Raw genomic sequence first — 18,818 nt, 5'->3', positions numbered from 1 at the left:
GCTGAAAATACTCAGCAATCTGTGCATTCAAGACTGGACGTAATACCGGTAGCTTAGCTGCAGCATTTGTACCTGAGGGCTTCAGCTTCCAGGTAACAAGGAAATGACGTCATTGACGTAGATTACTGATTGACAGCGCTAACTCAAAATTTCGAGTTATGGATCCATTTTATTTTTATTATTATTATTTTTTAAGTGGCAGAAACAGGCTTCCATACCTTGGTCTTAAGCTGTGTTCAGATGTAGGTTGTTGTCACACCATGGCTTCATATGCTGAACCTCCTCTCGAAAGTCTGAATCATTGTTGTACTCGATCAGTCCTATGACAGTGGTGTCATCAGTAAATTTTATAATGGTGCTACTGGTGTGAATTTGAGAACAGACATGGGTAAAAAGTGAGTATAAGAGGGGACTGAGGACACAACCCTGTAGAACGCCTGCATTCAGAATGAGGGTGGAGAAGATGTGCTCTCCTATTCTAGCGTTCTGGGGTCTGTCGCTCAGGAAGTCCAATATGCAGGTGCACAATGAGCAGTGTTGGGGAGTAACGGAATACATGTACCGCCGTTATATATTTAAAATACAAAATATGAGTAACTGTATTCCGTTACAGTTACCGTTTAAAAAGGTGGTATTCAGAATACAGTTACTTTGTTGAAATAAATGGATTACACTGCGGTACTTTCCTGTTTCATTTTGTCGCGGGTCAGGCCTGTTTGGGTTTTGTTTGACAGCTACGTTCTGTTGTTCCAGGCGGCAGCGTTATGGTTGCCATGGTTACAGGGCGACGCTCTCTCTCTCTCTCTCTGCGACTGTGTGCTTCCTGGGTGAGAGAGGCCTTTTCGTTGTTGTTGTTGTTGTGCTAAGCTAACAGGCAGAATGCTACAAGCATAGCTCTAAAGAATGTAGCATCATGGGCAGTGTAGTCCGTGTTGCAGGGAGAATGGACTGCCATACACGTTATGGGTCTGTGAGCGCGAGGAGGGAGAAAAAGGGGAGTGGAAAGGTACGAGTTGTCATCGAGGAAAAACGGGAGCTGGAAGCATGTAAATATAATAATAACCACTGCAGCCAAGAAGAGTGCCTGACGAGCCCAGTTGTAAGTAAGCTATTAAGACTCAACTGTACACCGTGTTCGTGTTTTCCTCCGAAAACAATAAGTTCCGTTGGAGCAGTCTTTCAACGCCTCTCTCTGTCAAGAAAAGTTGACCCACACAACAAAGTAAAGCTATTTTTCGGCTACGAGCCGACAGGGACCCCGCCGTATTAGTCAGAGGTCCCTTTACTACAGTTCGGAGTCGCGGACCTTCAGTAATAGTAATAAATCACACAGCAATAGTACATTCACGTTGTTGTAAAAAGCATGATAATATATTAAGTAATCCAAAGTATTCAGAATACGTTACTGTCATTGAGTAACGTAACGGAATACTTTACAGAATACATTTTGGGGCATGTATTCTGTAATCTGTAATGGAATACATTTTAAAAGTAACCTTCCCAACACTGACAATGAGCTACTGAGTCCCAAGTTGCTTAGCTTTTTAACCAGTTTGTGGGATTGACATCCCAGCTAGTGAGTAACACATAGGTAAGGTTTGATTAACTTGGCAATTGTTAGCCGATTAAATATCTTTTTTAGGGTACAGTAAAAGCAAACTAAAGGGAGATCGCATGCTAGGCTCCAGTGCATTTGTCTTCACCAAAGAACTAACCTTAGTGTCCTTCCTCCCTGACAAAGCTTCAAGAAAGAAGGTTTTCCTGCCCCTATCATCCATGGATGCGCAACCAAGCATAGGACCTACTTGCAAGCCTGAAGTGATTACATTTTACAATCAAACAAAGGGAGGTGTTGATATTTTTGAACAGTTGCGCGCTCACTATGGCTATGGAAGAAAAACAAAGACATGGCCCCTTTGCGCGTTCTCTGGCAAGATCAATACTGGTGTGATAAACTCATGGATCATTCACAATCAGAATGTGATGAAGAGAGGTGACAACCAAATGCAGAGCAGGCCTTTATGCAGGCTTTGGCACTGGCACTTATCAAACCATGGACAGAGCAGATGCTCCCCTCTTCAAATCTGTCACGTCAACTCAGAGTCCTGATCTGTAGCATGCTTGACATCCCCTCCCCTGGTACTCTTGCAGGTGTGGCAGGATCAGTGGCAGCAGAAAGCAGTAGTCCCCCTTTGTCAGGTGTGCTGACTGCCCCGCAGGCTTGGACAGGAAGACACAACACAGGTGCCATGTCTGCCATCAATCAGTTTGTCCACACATTACTACCCTGCGTCAACTGATTGCATGTAAGGAGTAGGGAAGTAAGAGTGGTCCTTTGCATGTTATTCTTATTTGGTGCAGTGGTTATGAATAAATATCACAGAGTGGTGATTTCCAAGGGAATTGATATGGTGAAAAAAACTATTTTAGTCAACTGGTCATTTTTACCCTCTCAAAAAATGCCATTTTTGTTTCTCTATCCTGCAGCTATGTGTGTGTCAAGGAGACTGTGCCTTCACCAGGGAAGTCTCAATTGTCCCAGGAATAGGTGTACCAAAGACCAAGTTTCCAGCGTCATTATTGTTTTTGTTTGGGAATTTTTTGTTCTCGAATTCCTAATTTGTCAGCCACCTGAGTCCACCCCAGGCGTCTTGCCACCAAGTAGTTGTTTAACTGATTCAGTGACCTCACCCCTGGAGAGAGCGAGTCGTCCCCCTCATCCTCATCCTCAGACTCTGCTGGGCGAACAGTTTGCCTGATCATCTTCTCACAGGGGTTTTTTGAATCGCTTTGTCTGAAACCTCACCCAGGACTAATTTGCCATACTACCAGGGGACCCCCCCCCCCCCCCCCCCAGCAACATAGTCCCTGGAAAATAAAAAAAATAAAAAATTGTTTATACAGTTATAGGCATTTAGGGTTTTTTGTGTGTTTTGTTTTTGTGTACAAAAGTTATTGGGGTTGGACTAGACTTAACAAAAATCGTGCCTTTTGTTTTGGCTGATAACCAAACCTGAACAAAACAAGGAAACCAAACTAAACGAGGACCTAATCATGAAAAGTCTAAACCAGGAACACAGAGACACATGGGAGGGTTAACAGGCGCACCAACAAAGGACTGAGGAAGACAGGAAAGTGGAAAAACATGGGAAGACAGCAGAAACAGAGACGTAATGAGACGGGAAGTAAATAAACATAGAGGGCACGACAGACACTCACAGGAGACACAGGGATGAGACAAAAATAGCCTAACTGACAAGAAATCATCAGTTTAATCATTAGTCTACATTTTAGGGTGTCATTTTCTCAATATTAGTGGATAACGGAATTCAGCTACAACATATCACTACAACACTGGAATGTGTCATGCAAGTCTCTATGAATATACAGGGAAATTAATCATCATCATTATTTCTCTTTATTAAAACCCAGATATGTAATAGTGTCTAATCCACATAGTATTTATAAATATACAAGAGGTTCCTGATTTCTATGCAAGACTAACATCTTAAATTTTAGTTTTTTCTTAATGAAGTGTTTGCATTTTTTTTAAAGTCCCTGTGTAATTATAAATTATAAAAGTTTGTAAACTTTTATACTTTAGGTGCTGGACAACTTGGCTCCTTTCCAAGGTGAAAACTTCAAGCAACCACAAGCAGCAGTTGTTATCTAAAAAAGAGCTTGCCTTGTTTATAGGGGTAGGTTTCGATAATCAGTTTTCCAGTTAAAATCAATTTTAGCTTAAATAAAGAGATATCGATTCATTAAATCCTGAATCAATTTTTAAATAGAAATGTTTTTTACCAAAACTGCCAGAATCTCAGGTTAAACCTCACAAAACTATTTCAACAACCACCAAACAGCTAATACAGTAAATGAGAGCAGATAAACTGATTCCACACAAAGATGTAAACAGAAGCGCGGACCCGACACATCAGACGAATCTGTGAGATGTCAGCTTTCTCACCCGACGGCATGTACACAGACACGCCATTGTGGCTGAAAGCCTGCAGCTCACAGATTCTGAAGCTGCAGGTTTTGTCACTAACCAAAATTCACTGAACCAGCAGCAAAAGAAGATCCAAACTACACTTCACGTTTAATAAACATCAACATGATTCCCCTCTTTTGCTGTTTTGCTTCCACCACAATAAAAAAATAAAAATAAAAAAAAATAAAAATAATCACACTTCCTGCACAGCTCTTTCTGTCTCTCAGTGTATTTCAAGAACAGTTTCCTATCTCAAATCTCTGTTTTCTGGGCTTGGGATTCTGGGGGTTCTCCACCTCCGTGCTGGGGCTCTGGCTGGGCCTTGGGGGCTTCGGACCTAGTTGGTGTGTCGCCGAGGTTGTGGGGTGGGTGCATGGGGGCTCAGCCTTGGCGCAGGGGGCCCCTGGTGCATCGGCCAAACTGGGGGGCTCTTCAACTGGCAGGGAGGTTATTTCATGCTTGCAGAAGTTCACTCTGCAGGTGGGGGAGTGACATAGGAGAGATGTAGATTAAACTTAACCTGGGTGTCTATTGTCTTGTGTAGTCTGGGAGAGGATTGAATGGGGTGGGTACAGTTTCCTCTGCGGTTGGGACGGGTGGGTTGCCCTGGGTCCTGTGGGGCTTGGCGGTGCTGCTGCCGTGGGCCCTGGTCTGAATGGGCCTGGGCCCCCTTGCCTTGGTGGGTTCCAGGAGGCGGGGGTGCATGTAGACATGCATTTAAAATTGGGCCTGCAGCAACCCCAGAACCCCAAACTGGGCCTGCTCTCTGGCAGCAGCACGATGACCTCCCGTGTTTTAAATACACTTTAGAACAACACACAGCAACACTACACATGAGGAGGGAGGTATGGGGTCTTCTCACACCTCTCTGTTAGCCATCGGGGCGGAGGGGCTGGGAGGTGGTGTTGGCTGCCCGATTGGGGTCTGGGATGTGGGGCCTCCCTGCTGCTGTGGAGCTGGGGGTGGTCTGCTTGGCTCCACCCCGGGGGAAAAGGTAACATCTCCTGGGTCTAGGTGCGGTTTCCCCCTCAGGGGGCGAGGGTACCTGGACCTGGAATATAAAGTATGTTTGGGGAGTATGATTGTGTGTACAATATCCATTTGTGTCTGTCTTTACGTTGGGTGACTGCTGAGTATTTGTATATGTGTGCATGAGGTTGGGAATGCACGTTTGTGTCTGTGTGTGCCTGTTTGTCTCTGTCTATATTTCAGGTCGGTATCAGGTCTATATTCATGCACACAGGTGTGCACACGGGTGTTCACTGTTCATAGACACAAAATACACCCTTCTTGGCTGCTACCTCAAAGCACATTGTGCGCTGTCAGTCTTGCCTGCTGCACAACAACATTCAATATTTAGTATTTACTGTTATTTACACTTGGCTAGATTAATGCGATGGTGTTGTGTTTATTATGCTGCTCTCTTTTTTTGTTTGTTTTCTCCTTTTTTTTCTCAACAGGTGATCTGGGAGATTTTTTTTCTTTTAACCCTTTAAAACCGATTTGGAGCGGGCACGCTCTGTTTTGCGTAACTATTTTTAAATCCCTGTAGAACCGGAACCATGTAAGCTAGCGCAATAATTTTTTTTGCTATGAAACCGGAGGAGTTATGCCATCAGCTTGTCCTAGGTCACGGTTTCCTTCCACACATAGCTTTGCAAAAGCTGCATAAAAAGCGCTTGCAGGAGCAAAAACATAATATTCCAGAAACATACTTTGCCGATCTCATCAGCTGTTCATAACACTTCTCACATTGAAATAGACGTCAGCGCGAATGATCGCATGTCTGCCATTACCTGCCCGAAACCGGAAGTGACGTCATCTTCGCGGAAAATGTAGTTTTTTACTTGTAGCCCTTAGAAGCTTATACTGGTGTTTTTCTAAGTCATGTTTGACTTTATGCTTTTCTGAATAGTTTCTGTGATGCTTAGAACTCAAATTGCACTGCTTAAAATAGTTTATTTTGATGCACATGCTGTTTTCTTTGCAAATTTGCATCATAAGATTGTTTTTCATTTTTTCTGCAGTATATAAAAATTGGTGTATCTCAAAAATAAAACTATGAAGACACTCAAAATAAATTTCCTGTTGTTGTAAACTATTTTTTGCAACTTTTTTGTATTTAAAGTTTCAAGGGATAAACCTCTTAAATTTCTCCTTTAAGACCTACCATCGAGCCAAGGCCGCCAGAGCTTACTTTATATTTTTAAATGCGGTAGTGCCATTTTTGGGAGCATTTCAAGTTGCTATACATCAATACAACTGTTATAGCCCATATTTTAATAATATGTATGCATTAAGGCCATAGTAACTACATAATTTGCAAAAAAGTGCAATAAACTACAAAAATTTTTTGTTTTTTTTACATATATTTCTACTTGGAGAAATTTAAGAGGTTTATCCCTTGAAACTTTAAATACAAAAAAGTTGCAAAAAATAGTTTACAATCACAGGAAATTTAATTTGAGTGTCTTCCTAGTTTTATTTTTGAGATATACCTATTATTATATATTGCAGGATAAACGAAAAATAATCCTATGATGCAAATTTGCAAAGAAAACAGCATGTGCATCAAAATAAACTATTTTAAGCAGTGCAATTTGAGTTCTAAGCATCACAGAAACTATTCAGAAAAGCATAAAGTCAAACATGACTTATAAAAACACCAGTATAGGCTTTTAAGGCCTACAAGTAAAAAAACTACATTTTCCGCGAAAATGACCTCACTTCCGGTTTCGGACAGGTAATGGTGGACATGCGATCGTTCGCGCTGACGTCTGTTTCTACGGGGTTCAGACCGTCTTTAAAGGGTTAAGTGTCCTTTCTCACTGTCCCTCTTCCCCTCTGTTTTTCTTTTCCTTCATCTTTCTTTCTCCCTATCCTATCCCCCAGCCATGTCTGTCCGGTCTGTAACAACTGAAAATAAAATACAATAAAATAAATAATAACAACAAAGGTCGATCGAATGGACCAATACGGCAAGGCCGTGATGATCCACTTGGTAAAGTAAATCTGTTGGGTATCTTTGTTGGCCTTCAGACATCAATTCCGATGGCTAAAGAACCAAACAGAACAAGAAAAAAAAAGTGAAAAAAGAAAAAAAGAAAAGAAATTTAAAGTAAACTTTTTCGAATTATGCCAAATTGCAAGACACTTAGCTGTATCTCTAATTAAACCTCTGTATCATTGTTCTGCTTCACTTCAGCACCATCAGGTAATGTTCATATGTTGATTCACGGGTTTGTTTGTGTTTTTCGTTTTTGTTCCATTGCAGAATATTTTTAGGGCTATCTACTATAAAAAGCCAGGCCGGGAAAATCTCCTTCATGTTTTTCTGTGTTTTATCCTCAGTTACTTTAACACAAAAGCATCTGCTGTGGTGCTTACACCTCTGATGAAGTCTCACAAGTGTCAGAACTGATAAATGAGCAGAATTATAATATTTCTGTCTGACTGAGTCAAACTTGAATCAAATATCTATCTATCTATCTCTCTATCTCTCTATCTCTCTATCTATCTATCTATCTATCTATCTATCTATCTATCTATCTATCTATCTATCTATCTATCTATCTAATCTATCTATCTATCTATCTATATAGATATATCTAGATATATCTATCTATCTATCTATCTATCTATCTATCTATCTATCTATCTATCTATCTATCTATTTCTCTCTCTCTCTCTCTCTCTCTCTCTCTCTATATATATATATATATATATATATATATATATATATATATATATATATATATATATATATATATATATATATATATATATATATATATATATATATATATGTATGTATATGTATGTATATATGTATATATGTATGTACATATGTATATGTATGTATATGTATGTATATATGTATATGTATATATATGTATATATATGTATGGAGGGATGGATAGATGTGTTACAATGTACATGGTATGAAGGTATGTTATGAATATACTATAAGTATGTACAGGCTCTAACTGTAGTGAGTGTGCAAGCTATGTACAGGCTATGAACAAGTATAAGTATGGTTATAAATATGAAAAGCTATAGCAGATTATAAATATATAATTGCGAGTATTAATAAACAGTGTAGAACTATAAATATTGTCTTGTACAGTATAATTGATTGTCTATACAGCATTTACAGTAGTGCAGTTGAGATCAGTGAGATATATGGATAAATTATACAGTAGTTATATAAAGTGCCAGTAGTTGTAGGTGGTGGTTCAGTCCATGTTATTATTGTGTGTATGAGGGTACAGTAGGCCATTTGTTTGTTTTTGTCCATTGTGTGTCTGTTCAGTTATAAAAGAATAATACATAAAGAATCCACACTATCTGTCTCACATATTGTAACAGGTTAACTCATTCATAGTCATTTTTACATGACAGCAAATGAAATGTCACTGCTGGAATGACATGACTGAGTAGACTAAAACTACCCAGTCAGGGCATGATGGTTAATGTTTATTACCATCACTGTAAAAATCTTTGCATTTCTTCATTTCTTCATTATTTATTAATCTGTCCTGTGACTGGGAGTGATGTAGTGCAGAAGGTGATCGGATGTTTGTATCTATAGTATGCAGTGTGTACAACACCAGTTCCAAAAAAGCTGTGATGCTATGTAAATGTGAATAAACAGAATGCAAATCTCATACACCCATATTTTATTTATATCAGAACACTGAAATCATATTAAATGTTATTTCATGAAAATATATTTTAATGTTTTGAACTTTATGGCAGCAATATCTTTCAAAAAGAAGTTGGGACAGGGCAACAAAAGGCCAGAAAAAAAAGAGATCTGGCAGCAGATCTGAGACTTGACTGGATACAAACTTTCTCAGAAGTAAAGATGGACAGACATTCACCAAAACAAAAAACAAAAAAAAACACATCTACAAATTGTGGAACAGCTGGGAAGACTTTGACTATCTACAGCACAGCATATAAGACACCGTAAATAATAAAGAATAAGAAAATCTGGAGAAATCTCTTGGACATGCTTGGCATCAGCCAGATTTAAAATACAGTAGTTAGTCTGGAAATGAATCAACAGTGAAAGGTACAGAAATGTTTTAGAGCAAAAAATGTTGCTAGAACAGCAATTTTGTAGGGAAGGACCTGTATATTTAAACAAGATAATATTAAAGCACATACTGCATCTATTCTAACGGCACAGAATTCATAGCAGCAGAGTCTGGGTGCTGAACTGGCCTGCCAGCACTGCAGACCACTGATTGAAAATATTTGCATTGCTGAGCAGATAGGTTTCTAGAATCTAGAAGATGTGTATGAATTGGTCTCCTCAGTTCTCAGATGTTAACGGACTGTTTTTAGATGAAGAGGGGATGCTTCACAGTGGTAAACATGCCGCTGTCCTAACTTTTTTGAGAGGTGTTGATGCCATCAATTGCAAAAATAAATTTTTCTTTAAAACATTTATACATTTTCTATGTTCTGTTGTGAATAAAATGCAGGTTTGTGAGATTTTCATACTTCTATTATTATTGTTATTATTATTATTGAGTTTGTTTTGTACAATGAAGTCTACTCCAAATGTTTTACTGATGTATTAAATTTAATAAAATGATATAACAACACACACAATACACACAACAAAACGTAATCAGAAAAACTTACACATTCAAAAATAGATGTTCAATTTAATCTGTTTAACATCTGAATTACAGTTTTTCTCGATTGGTTTGGCTCATTGTCAGGGTTCCTGGGTCGGTGACCCAGTATTTTCAGTTCACGTTCACTGTTTATCTTCTGCCTGTTCCACTTCCTGTTTTATTGTGTTAGCCTTGGTCCATGTGCATTATGTTCCGTCCTCTTCCCGTTTATCATTAGTTCATTATGTTCAGCTGTGTACTCACCAGGTTCTAATCTCTCATCACTCAGCCTGTGTATTTATGTCCCTCAGTTCAACCAGTCCAATGTCGTGTCATTGATGTTGATGTTCATGTCGTCCCTCCGTCTGTATGTTCAGTTAGTCAGCCAGCCATTCTTCCAGTCTTTCAGCCAGCCAGTCACTCCATCTGTCCTGCTTTGTTCACTCACTCTCCAATAAATCCCCTTCATTTCTGCACCGTGAGTCCAGCGTTTGGGTCCTCCTTCTTTCGTCCACGACCTCATCCTGACACTCATTTCTTGAAACCGAGATGACATTCTCAAAATAACATGGACAAATCTCCAAACCACCTTGCAATTGTTCACAACAGAATGTCATTTTTCATTGGTTTTATCAAATTGCAAATACTTTAGCACATGTCTCAAGTGACTCTGTGCTTCTTTTCAAATGATTATGTACAAGTAGCTACAGTTAGCACAATGAGCCCACATTTAGCACATTTTCCAAATTAATAGATCTTGACGATCTAAACTGATTAGTTGATTTTTCAGTGAAATGATTACTCACTCCAAAACATATCAGCATGGTTTCATATGCACAATTGTCTGTTCAACTGTCAAAATTAGTCAAAGATATAATACCATGGAAGAATATCTTGGAACATTTGATAAAGTTATGACAGTACTTGACAATCAATCAGGTGAAATTAGAACTAACGAAGGAGCAGTTTCCCACATCTCAGATGACCAATCAAACAGGTTGTTTAGATACCTGACAGGTGTTGTCTATGATTATGGCTGCTGCCAAATGTATATAGACAGAGCTTGGCCCGGGGCCAGTTTCATTTGCAGTGTGAACATGGAAGCACCTCGCCAAGTACAACAGCAACTTCCTGCTCGAGGAAGAGGAGGAAGAAGAAGAGGAAGAGGAGGAGTGAGAATGCGTGGAGGAATAGGGGGAAGAGGCCGAGGAGCATGGAGGCACCATGATGTCCCAGATGAAATCGGGCCACCCTTATTGACCACGTTATAAACCATCGCCTCACAATGGCAGAGGCAGGTCGCCGAGTGCAGCCTAATGTGCCTCGGTCTACAGTCTCCTCCATCATCCAAACCTTTCGCAGGGCAAACAGGTACAGAACTATGCTATTGAACTATTCAGTGTTGGTGTGTGTGTAGGCCTAGAGTACTGTAATATCTTCATGTGATGTCATATGATACTATAACAATGACAAAGAAAACAAATGGAGAAAATACTGTGAATAGTATTCCAGTCACTGTGCAGTGCATCACACTTTTAGTACCATAAAACAGCAGTACAATTACATTGGTAACTCATTTCATAACAAATTTACAGTGTTGACCTTTGACTTGTATGTCTAGGATTGGACGACAGCCTCAAGTGGGTGGCAGAAGAAAACTTCTAAATGAACAACAAGAACGAGAAATATGCAACATGGTCATTGCAAATAATGCCATCACACTGAGACAGATTCGTAATGCAATCCTGCTAGACAATGTAATGTTCCAAAATATAAACTCTATCAGCATCTCCACAATAGACCGGGTATTGAAGAAACATCAGATGACCATGAAACAGATTTACAGGGTACCATTTGAGAGAAACTCTGACAGAGAGCAGTGCGTCGATGGCCAGGGGGATGAGGATGGTGGCCAGGAAAGAGAGGGTGACAATGGCGACCACTGAAAATATTACTGTACTATAGTTCTGAAACTTTATGTACAGTATGGTAGGCTAGGGTTATTTGTGGGGTTTTTTTGTTTTTTGTTTGTGTTTATAACTGTTCACATTTACAGAATCCTGTATATGTTTTCTTTTCACAGTATGTTCTCTAATGTTAACATTTCTTTGTACGAATGACAATGTTTACAGTTTCCTTGAGTATGAGTGGTTTATTGGAGGCTGATTTTATTGTAAAATCTTTTAGTTTTATTCATAGTGGTATTCTGTTGCTAGACCTGTGCCTCAGTGACAAAACGTCTAAGCATTTTGACTTGCAGTGCTTAAACAATGCCAAAGGTATAATGCATTTTGGGGGCATTGACTATTTATATGGGAAGGATATTTAGTTTTGACACATGGATAAACTCTTTTGGGAGAGATATGAGCTTTTGCAGGGGATCCATGGTGTTGTGCTAAACCATCCAGGTTATTTTGACAAAAACACTAAATGAATGCACATGTGCCAAGGCACTTGAGAAGGATCTGTGCTATTTTGACTGTACTGGCCTTTTATATGGAAAAGGAATCTGCTTTTGAAGCATGGACGAAGAGTTTGGGGACAGATATTTGATTTTGCTAGTGAGCTATAATGTTGGGCAGAACTGTAAGACTGTTTGGCCAAATGACCTTATGGTTTTGAGAGTGTCATCTCGGTTTCAAGAAATGAGCCAAGCCAATCGAGAAAAACTGTAACATCCGAATAAAAATATATGATCCTCATTGAAAATGCACACGTTATCCACAAGATGGCGCGCTCGCATTTCTCGCCCTTCTCCACAAAACGTTTTCTCCCTCCTTCCTTTAATCTGACGACAGTTATGCGATTTAATAAGCTGATATTTTCATTTCAACCAGAAAAGCCCAGACCTCTCACATTATAGGTCTCCTGTCATTCGGACCTCCTCTTGTGTGAATCTAAAACAGACTGCCGGGAAATCTGTCATACACGAATAAAGACAAGCTTCGATAAAAGTACACAAAAAGAGTCAACACGGTTAATCTCCGGACTGGTTTGGTGTGTGTATCTTTGGAGGTCCTACAATCTCATAGGATCTTTTAGCCGTTTAAATCTTGCACGCAATCATACATCTTTACTGCAATTAAATCCTGTAAATCAAACACGGAGCGATGAAAATATTTATTTATTAAATTAATTCGTTTTGTAATTTCAAATTCCAGTTTATATTTATTATTTTAAGCTTTTTTTTATTTAGCTGAATTTGGTTTTGCTTTGCTGGTGACGGTCGAAGTCTAAAAGCCTTTTTAAAAAAAGAAACAAATAATAATTCGCCGAGCATATCACTATATTGGTCTTTTGCCTGTAAACCTACTGCACATATATTTTACCTTTAGTTCCGGCATTTTTTTGTTGTTTTTGGTCCTGTGAGTACTGTGTGCTTTGTATAACTGTTCCTAAGGCCCTGTGTTTTTCTAAGCAAATTTCCACCTGCCGTTTGGCCTTTTCATTGGCTAAAACCACAGTCAGATTCCGCTGCGAGATTGAAAATCAGGGAGGGGGGATGAGCGGGAGGTATAAACCTGATAGGTTTACACTGCTTTTCAAAGACTTTTGGAATCGACGCATCTCTCCTCTGAAACTTGTTTTTCTTCCAGGAAAAAAGGAAATATTAACTGGGTTATTTTTCTCCCCGTTTGCGTTTGTTTTCGTCTCTAGAAGCTGCGAGGAGCTACAAAATCAGCAGGAGGACTTTTTCTTTTTTCCTAATCTTCGCGGATTTTTAACGGTATGAAATAATTAGACGCACTGAAATCATTTCATGTGAAGCTTTGAGATCATTAAAATTCAAATAAGAGGAGAATTTCCGGGAGTTTAAGTGTATTTATTTATTGTTATACTCTTGACGTTGACGTAAAAGCCTACGTAAAAGCATCACCTTTTTAAAAAAGAAATTATTTTTAATTATTATACTTTTCCGGTCTAGGATCACCATGCCTCTGTCGTTTATGGTAAGAAGCAAAAAGTTCACTTCCTACAGGCAAAAAAATTTCGATGAAGATGACTCGGAGGCCTCCGCAACATCTGGTAAGTCTTTAAAAAAAGAAGTGAGTTGATCTGAATAGGTGAAGAACGGGGCCCTATTAAAATAATTAAATGAAATTACTGCTGCGGGATGTAACTGCTTTTTATCGCAACCCCAAATCTCCTTGCCGTCTTAAACAAATTTTTATTTGTTTTGCAAATTAAAAATTAAAAATTAAAAAAAAAAAACTTCTGATGTTATTTGTTGCTTTTTCTTATTAAAGAAAATACCTAATTGAACAAAAGAAGATATTAATTTAGATTTACTTTCTCTCTAATCAACCGAACTTCACTTTGTTTTGGATTTGCAGAAATCCCAGCAGCCGTTCAGACCACAGACATTTCAGACAGGCCTAAGTCAGAGGGGCAATCTTCCCCTGAAGCCCCCCGCTTACTTACTAAGGAGGAACCGGAGCTTGAATGTCCCTTACCGCTTCACCCAGAGCCAAGCAGACCTCTCATGACTCAGACACAGCCGTACTACCTGCCAGGTAAGTTTAAAAACTTGCCATCTGGAAGTCAAAAGACTAGGCTGGAATAGAGACTGCATATCAGAGGTGGAAGTAGACGTGGCCCATTAGTTTTGGAAAGCATTTTAAAGCTTCAAAGTTGGCATTTTGACCACAGTTTTATATATTTATTTCTTTATTAAAGATTTGCATATTCGGGTTGAAAAAGGGTTAAAGGTTATTCCCTTAGACTGAGTAGCTAACTAACAAAACACTAATTTCACTCACAAAACCTAAAGTAGAAACTCTTTGGTCTGTACCACATGGTTATCAATCAGATTATTAATCAGACTGCTGTAACTGAAGAGTGTAACTGCTATTCATAAGCTGGACCTAGTTTTTGTATTATTTTGACTCTGACATAATATTTGGTTTGATGTGTTTTGAGGTAATTTGATTTTTATTTTGTAACATTGTAATGGTGTGCAGTCTTGGCCAAGTCTACTCTGAAAAAGATTTACTCTTAAGGGATAAATAAAAGTGTTTTTTTTTTTTTTTTTTAAAGAAAATTGTTCCATTAATGAGCATGAAAAAGCACTAACATCACAAAAGCTGTCTGTGTGTCAGGACAGCAGTCCAGTTAACCCCAGTATATAGGTGAATGCACTGTAAAAATATTCAGCTCCATTGTCAGCATAAAGTTTTAATATCAGTTGTTAAACATGTTTTTCATGCTAGGAGGTATCCAGCACTTCCACCTTGGCTTTGTTTTTCATGTGTAGAAGTTTCTGTTTGCACTGGCATTCCACTCAATTTTGCATTACATCTTATCCAAATAAGAAACAGATATGTACACCTTTAATGTACAGGATCCTTTTTGTTTTCAAGAAAAATACTATAAGGAAAAACAGTAATATTTCATGCTTTCATGCTGAAATAGAATTATAGCCTTATGTTTACATCTACGAGATTGAGAAAAAAATGACATGGGTGTGATTTAACAGATATAAAGCAATATATTTTTAGGCTGGATTGGCCCTTTCATGTCTTACAGTGGTTTGCTTCACTGCCAACTATTTTCTAATTAGTTGAATTTTAGGTTAGCTGAAGCTTTTTAACTTCTGCTACCTAAAAGAATCCAACATATGTGTACTGTTGTTACGTGGCAGCCATGTCATCTGATGCATGCTTTTAGAGACTATTGGTCTATTCACAGTTAAAATCATTAGAACTTGCTGAATTTCAAACAATTTTCAAGCCTTTTTAAACTATTTCCAATGAACCCCAGCTCAGTCTTCATAAACCTTGTACCATCACACTGAAAAAATTGTGCTACTAGATAAACACCCCTGATGCAAACTTTTTAAAAAGGCATCTATAACAAAGATAAGATATGCTTTTTTTTTGTCTCTTATGTGTGCGCCCTTTAGAGCCTCACTTGGCTGACTTCCAACCTTATGCCTGGGAGACATTGTCTCCTTCCTACAAGCTCCGTCAGATGAGTTTCAGCCCCACAGTGCTGCAGCATGCCAGTAACCTGTACAGCACCAACATCAACCGTAGTCCTCAGCCTCAGCAGCCTCTAGACTGCAGCACTCACTACTCGCCTTCTTCGAACACCTATCACTGTATCACCTGTGACAAGGTAGGTACCGCAGCTTAGGCCAAGATCAAAGGCTTAAAACTGGTTGTGCAGCTCGCGAAGCTGTTATGTCAGGTGCAGACATATTTCACGGCTTTCACTTTGTCACTTTGACTCCACTGACGAGTGCAATTATGGGCAAACTGTGTTCTAGGTATTTTCAACTTCCCATGGACTGGAGGTTCATGTCAGAAGGTCTCACAGTGGAATGAGGCCGTTTGGCTGCAGCATCTGCAGAAAAACATTTGGTCATGCTGTCAGCCTGGAGCAGCACATGAACGTCCACTCTCAGGTATACTGACGAAGCAGGAATTATTTCAGTGTTTAAAGAGTTTAGGGACCTGAATATGCAGAGGACAACACATCTTGGCCTTTAAATCTTTAGTGTGGATTAGGCTTCAGTTTTTTACTCTACTTGTCTGATATGCTGACAGCTTTCAAGATTCATGCTTACATTTAGTGAACACAACTATAGTTCCTATTCGTAAAATGCTCTTGATCATTTAAAGTAGAAACAATGAAGGAAATGTGAACATATACATTTCCTTTATTACAATTTTCCCCATCAAAAGATCCCAAAAATCTACTAAAATTATTGGAATGAACTTTTAAAGACAAATTTTTTTCTGACATTTATTCACTAACTGATTATTGTGCCTCACTTTTTTTGTCTTTGTCCTTGATCAGGAAAAAAGTTTCGAGTGCAAGATGTGCGGCAAATCCTTCAAGCGTTCATCCACGCTCTCGACACACCTGCTTATCCACTCCGACACCAGGCCTTACCCCTGCCAGTACTGTGGCAAGAGATTTCATCAGAAATCTGATATGAAAAAGCACACCTACATACACACTGGTAAATGTCTTAACATTCTCACAGTTTGTGACCATCAGTGTGACCCTGCATATGATCCATCTTCAGCAATCACCTGCTTTCCAGGTCAAGCATGTAGGGACTATTTCTAGGAGTAATATAACTGCTGATAAATCAGAAAAAAGAAGCTTAAACAAATATCCTGTTGATTTGCATATCTGGGTTTCCTCTTCACAGAGCTCTGTAAAAGGAACTTTAGTTTATATTTGTTGCCAGTATGTCTCTGACAAATCTGAACAATGGCCTGATTCTTCTCTCATGGTTTTAATGAAAAACGTTATCTGTATGACGAAAACGCTTGGCACCATTTTTGGTAATGTTGGAAAACCTGATTTTACCAAAGCGGTGAAAAGAAAACTATAACAGTTTTATACAAATCACTTGAAAATTGTCCAAGTTTTGATTGTGCAGATCAGGGGTGTCAAGCTTAAGGCCCAGGGGCCAGAGTTGGCCTGGCAAAGACTCCAGTCTGGCCCACTTGACAGGTTTGGGAAATATGTATAAGGGCATACATTTTGGATTTGGGGAGTTGTGGGGAGTGAGCTACTTAATTGTACTGACAGATTTCCTTCATTCACTCCAGCAGTATTTCTTTCTCATGTAGAAAAACTGAGATGCATCGTGGACATTGTGCTTCTTTTTCTCCTGTAAAATGCTGTTTAAACTGACAGAAAGGGGAGTTTCACTGGTCCAATCCACATAAGACGAAAGCTGGCTGTATGTGGCCCATGATGTAAAATGAGTTTGATATCCCTGGTGTAGATTTCTTACGGCATGTGTTCTTCTGTGTGTTTCATTTTCTTTTTGTAGGTGAAAAACCTCACAAATGCCAAGTTTGTGGCAAAGCTTTCAGCCAAAGCTCCAACCTGATCACACACAGCCGGAAACACACAGGATTTAAGCCCTTCGGGTGTGACATTTGTTCAAAGGGCTTCCAACGCAAGGTTGATCTGCGCAGGCACCACGAGAGCCAGCATGGCATAAACTGAAGAGGAAGTGTTTTCTTTCTTGTTGTTGTTGTTGTTTTTTAACCTGTGTGATAAATAATATTTAACAATATGCTGACACTGGGGGAAGCTGTAGCTCAACTGGTAGAGCATTTTCTTAACATATCACAAGGTTGAGGGCTCAGCCTTTGACCCCTTCGAATGCTGAGGTGTCCTTGGGGAAGATCCTCTTGGCCTACAAACATCTTGCACGGCAGCTGTGTGTGACTGTGAATGGGCACATGAGAAACACATTATGAAGTGCTCAGTAGAACCCAGTTAAGGTTAAAAGGCACTATGTAAGTTACATTGAAAGAAATCTTTCAAGATATGAATGAATGTTTATTCTGATGCACTTTTCATTGTGTTGTTGCAGTGTTACAATGTTCCATTGCTTAGAGTCCAATAAATATTGAAGCAATCTCAAATGTCTGTGGTTGTTGTTTTTGAATGAGGCAAAATATAATACTTGGTCCTTTGTCACCCCACAGTAAAATACACACATAGTGTGATGAACATTGTAACATACTTTCCCTTCCTGACTGGTTTATTCTGCTTTTCATAGTTAGAAACACATACAGGATGAAACTGTGACTCAGGCCCCAGGTGGAAATCTCTCGCAAGACTAGATATAGTGTGTAGTGGAGTTATCCTGCATTCAAATAACACCCAGAACATTATGCAAATCCAAGCGCAGGGAGCCATTCGTTCCAGAGAGTCGACTAGAAAGCAGCTAAAGGAAAGTTAGAAGCAAATACATCGTCCAGTTTTTATGTTCAAGAGCAAAAAGGAGCTCTGTAATCTCAGTAAAAATCAGAATAACACAAACCGTCTGCCCCGCCATACTGTATGTTTTCCCTACACACCTTTAAATGGCCTTTGCAGTGCATTCAGCCTAATGGGATACAGGGATTAATAAAAGGTTGTTGAAAAGGTACCGATTACTTACTCAGCTCTAACCACACCCAGGCAGCCTGTTGGATTTACTTCAACAAACAAATGGCGATTCTAACGAAGACACACCGCCCTCCCCAAACACCAAACCTGTTAGGTTTAAGCTGCTAAATGCAAATCAGATCTTCACCTGCTCTGTTTAAATCTGACAAGAACTTAAAGAAGCACTGTGAACATTTAAAGTGAACCCAAAGTTGAAGCTCCCACCCACCGCCACCTTCCCTGCCATGCTGTGATGTAAATATGATGATATCAGTTTTTCAGGTAAGTGG

General features: G+C 39.2%; 1 protein-coding gene across 1 annotated transcript; it reads left to right on the top strand.

Moving 5' to 3' along the window:
* Window positions 1–13,173: 13,173 nt before the first annotated feature.
* gfi1b (growth factor independent 1B transcription repressor) lies at window positions 13,174–18,008 on the top strand. Its single transcript, XM_086302490.1, has 7 exons — window positions 13,174–13,348; window positions 13,547–13,647; window positions 13,956–14,135; window positions 15,524–15,738; window positions 15,890–16,027; window positions 16,423–16,588; window positions 17,417–18,008. The coding sequence occupies exons 2-7, from the start codon at window positions 13,554–13,556 to the stop codon at window positions 17,593–17,595; spliced, it is 972 nt and encodes a 323-aa protein (XP_086158616.1). The 5' UTR covers window positions 13,174–13,348; window positions 13,547–13,553; the 3' UTR covers window positions 17,596–18,008.
* Window positions 18,009–18,818: the final 810 nt, after the last annotated feature.

This window comes from Aulonocara sp. 'chitande type north' Nkhata Bay, linkage group LG7 (genome assembly GCF_057382095.1).
Source record: "Aulonocara sp. 'chitande type north' Nkhata Bay isolate Kocher_YH1m ecotype deep benthic linkage group LG7, A_spYH_male_GT1.1, whole genome shotgun sequence".
NCBI classification, from domain to species: Eukaryota; Metazoa; Chordata; class Actinopteri; order Cichliformes; family Cichlidae; genus Aulonocara; species Aulonocara sp. 'chitande type north' Nkhata Bay.
This window is presented reverse-complemented; position numbering and strand designations above follow the sequence as displayed.

What these genes read in the sequence shown, in the direction of transcription:
- gfi1b (XM_086302490.1), top strand. Translation starts at nt 13,554, where the DNA reads ATGCCTCTGTCGTTTATGGTAAGAAGCAAAAAGTTCACTTCCTACAGG. An exon ending in GGAGGCCTCCGCAACATCTG is followed by an intron (nt 13,648 to 13,955) that starts GTAAGTCTTTAA and finishes TTGGATTTGCAG; the next exon opens with AAATCCCAGCAGCCGTTCAG. An exon ending in ACTGTATCACCTGTGACAAG is followed by an intron (nt 15,739 to 15,889) that starts GTAGGTACCGCA and finishes ACTGTGTTCTAG; the next exon opens with GTATTTTCAACTTCCCATGG.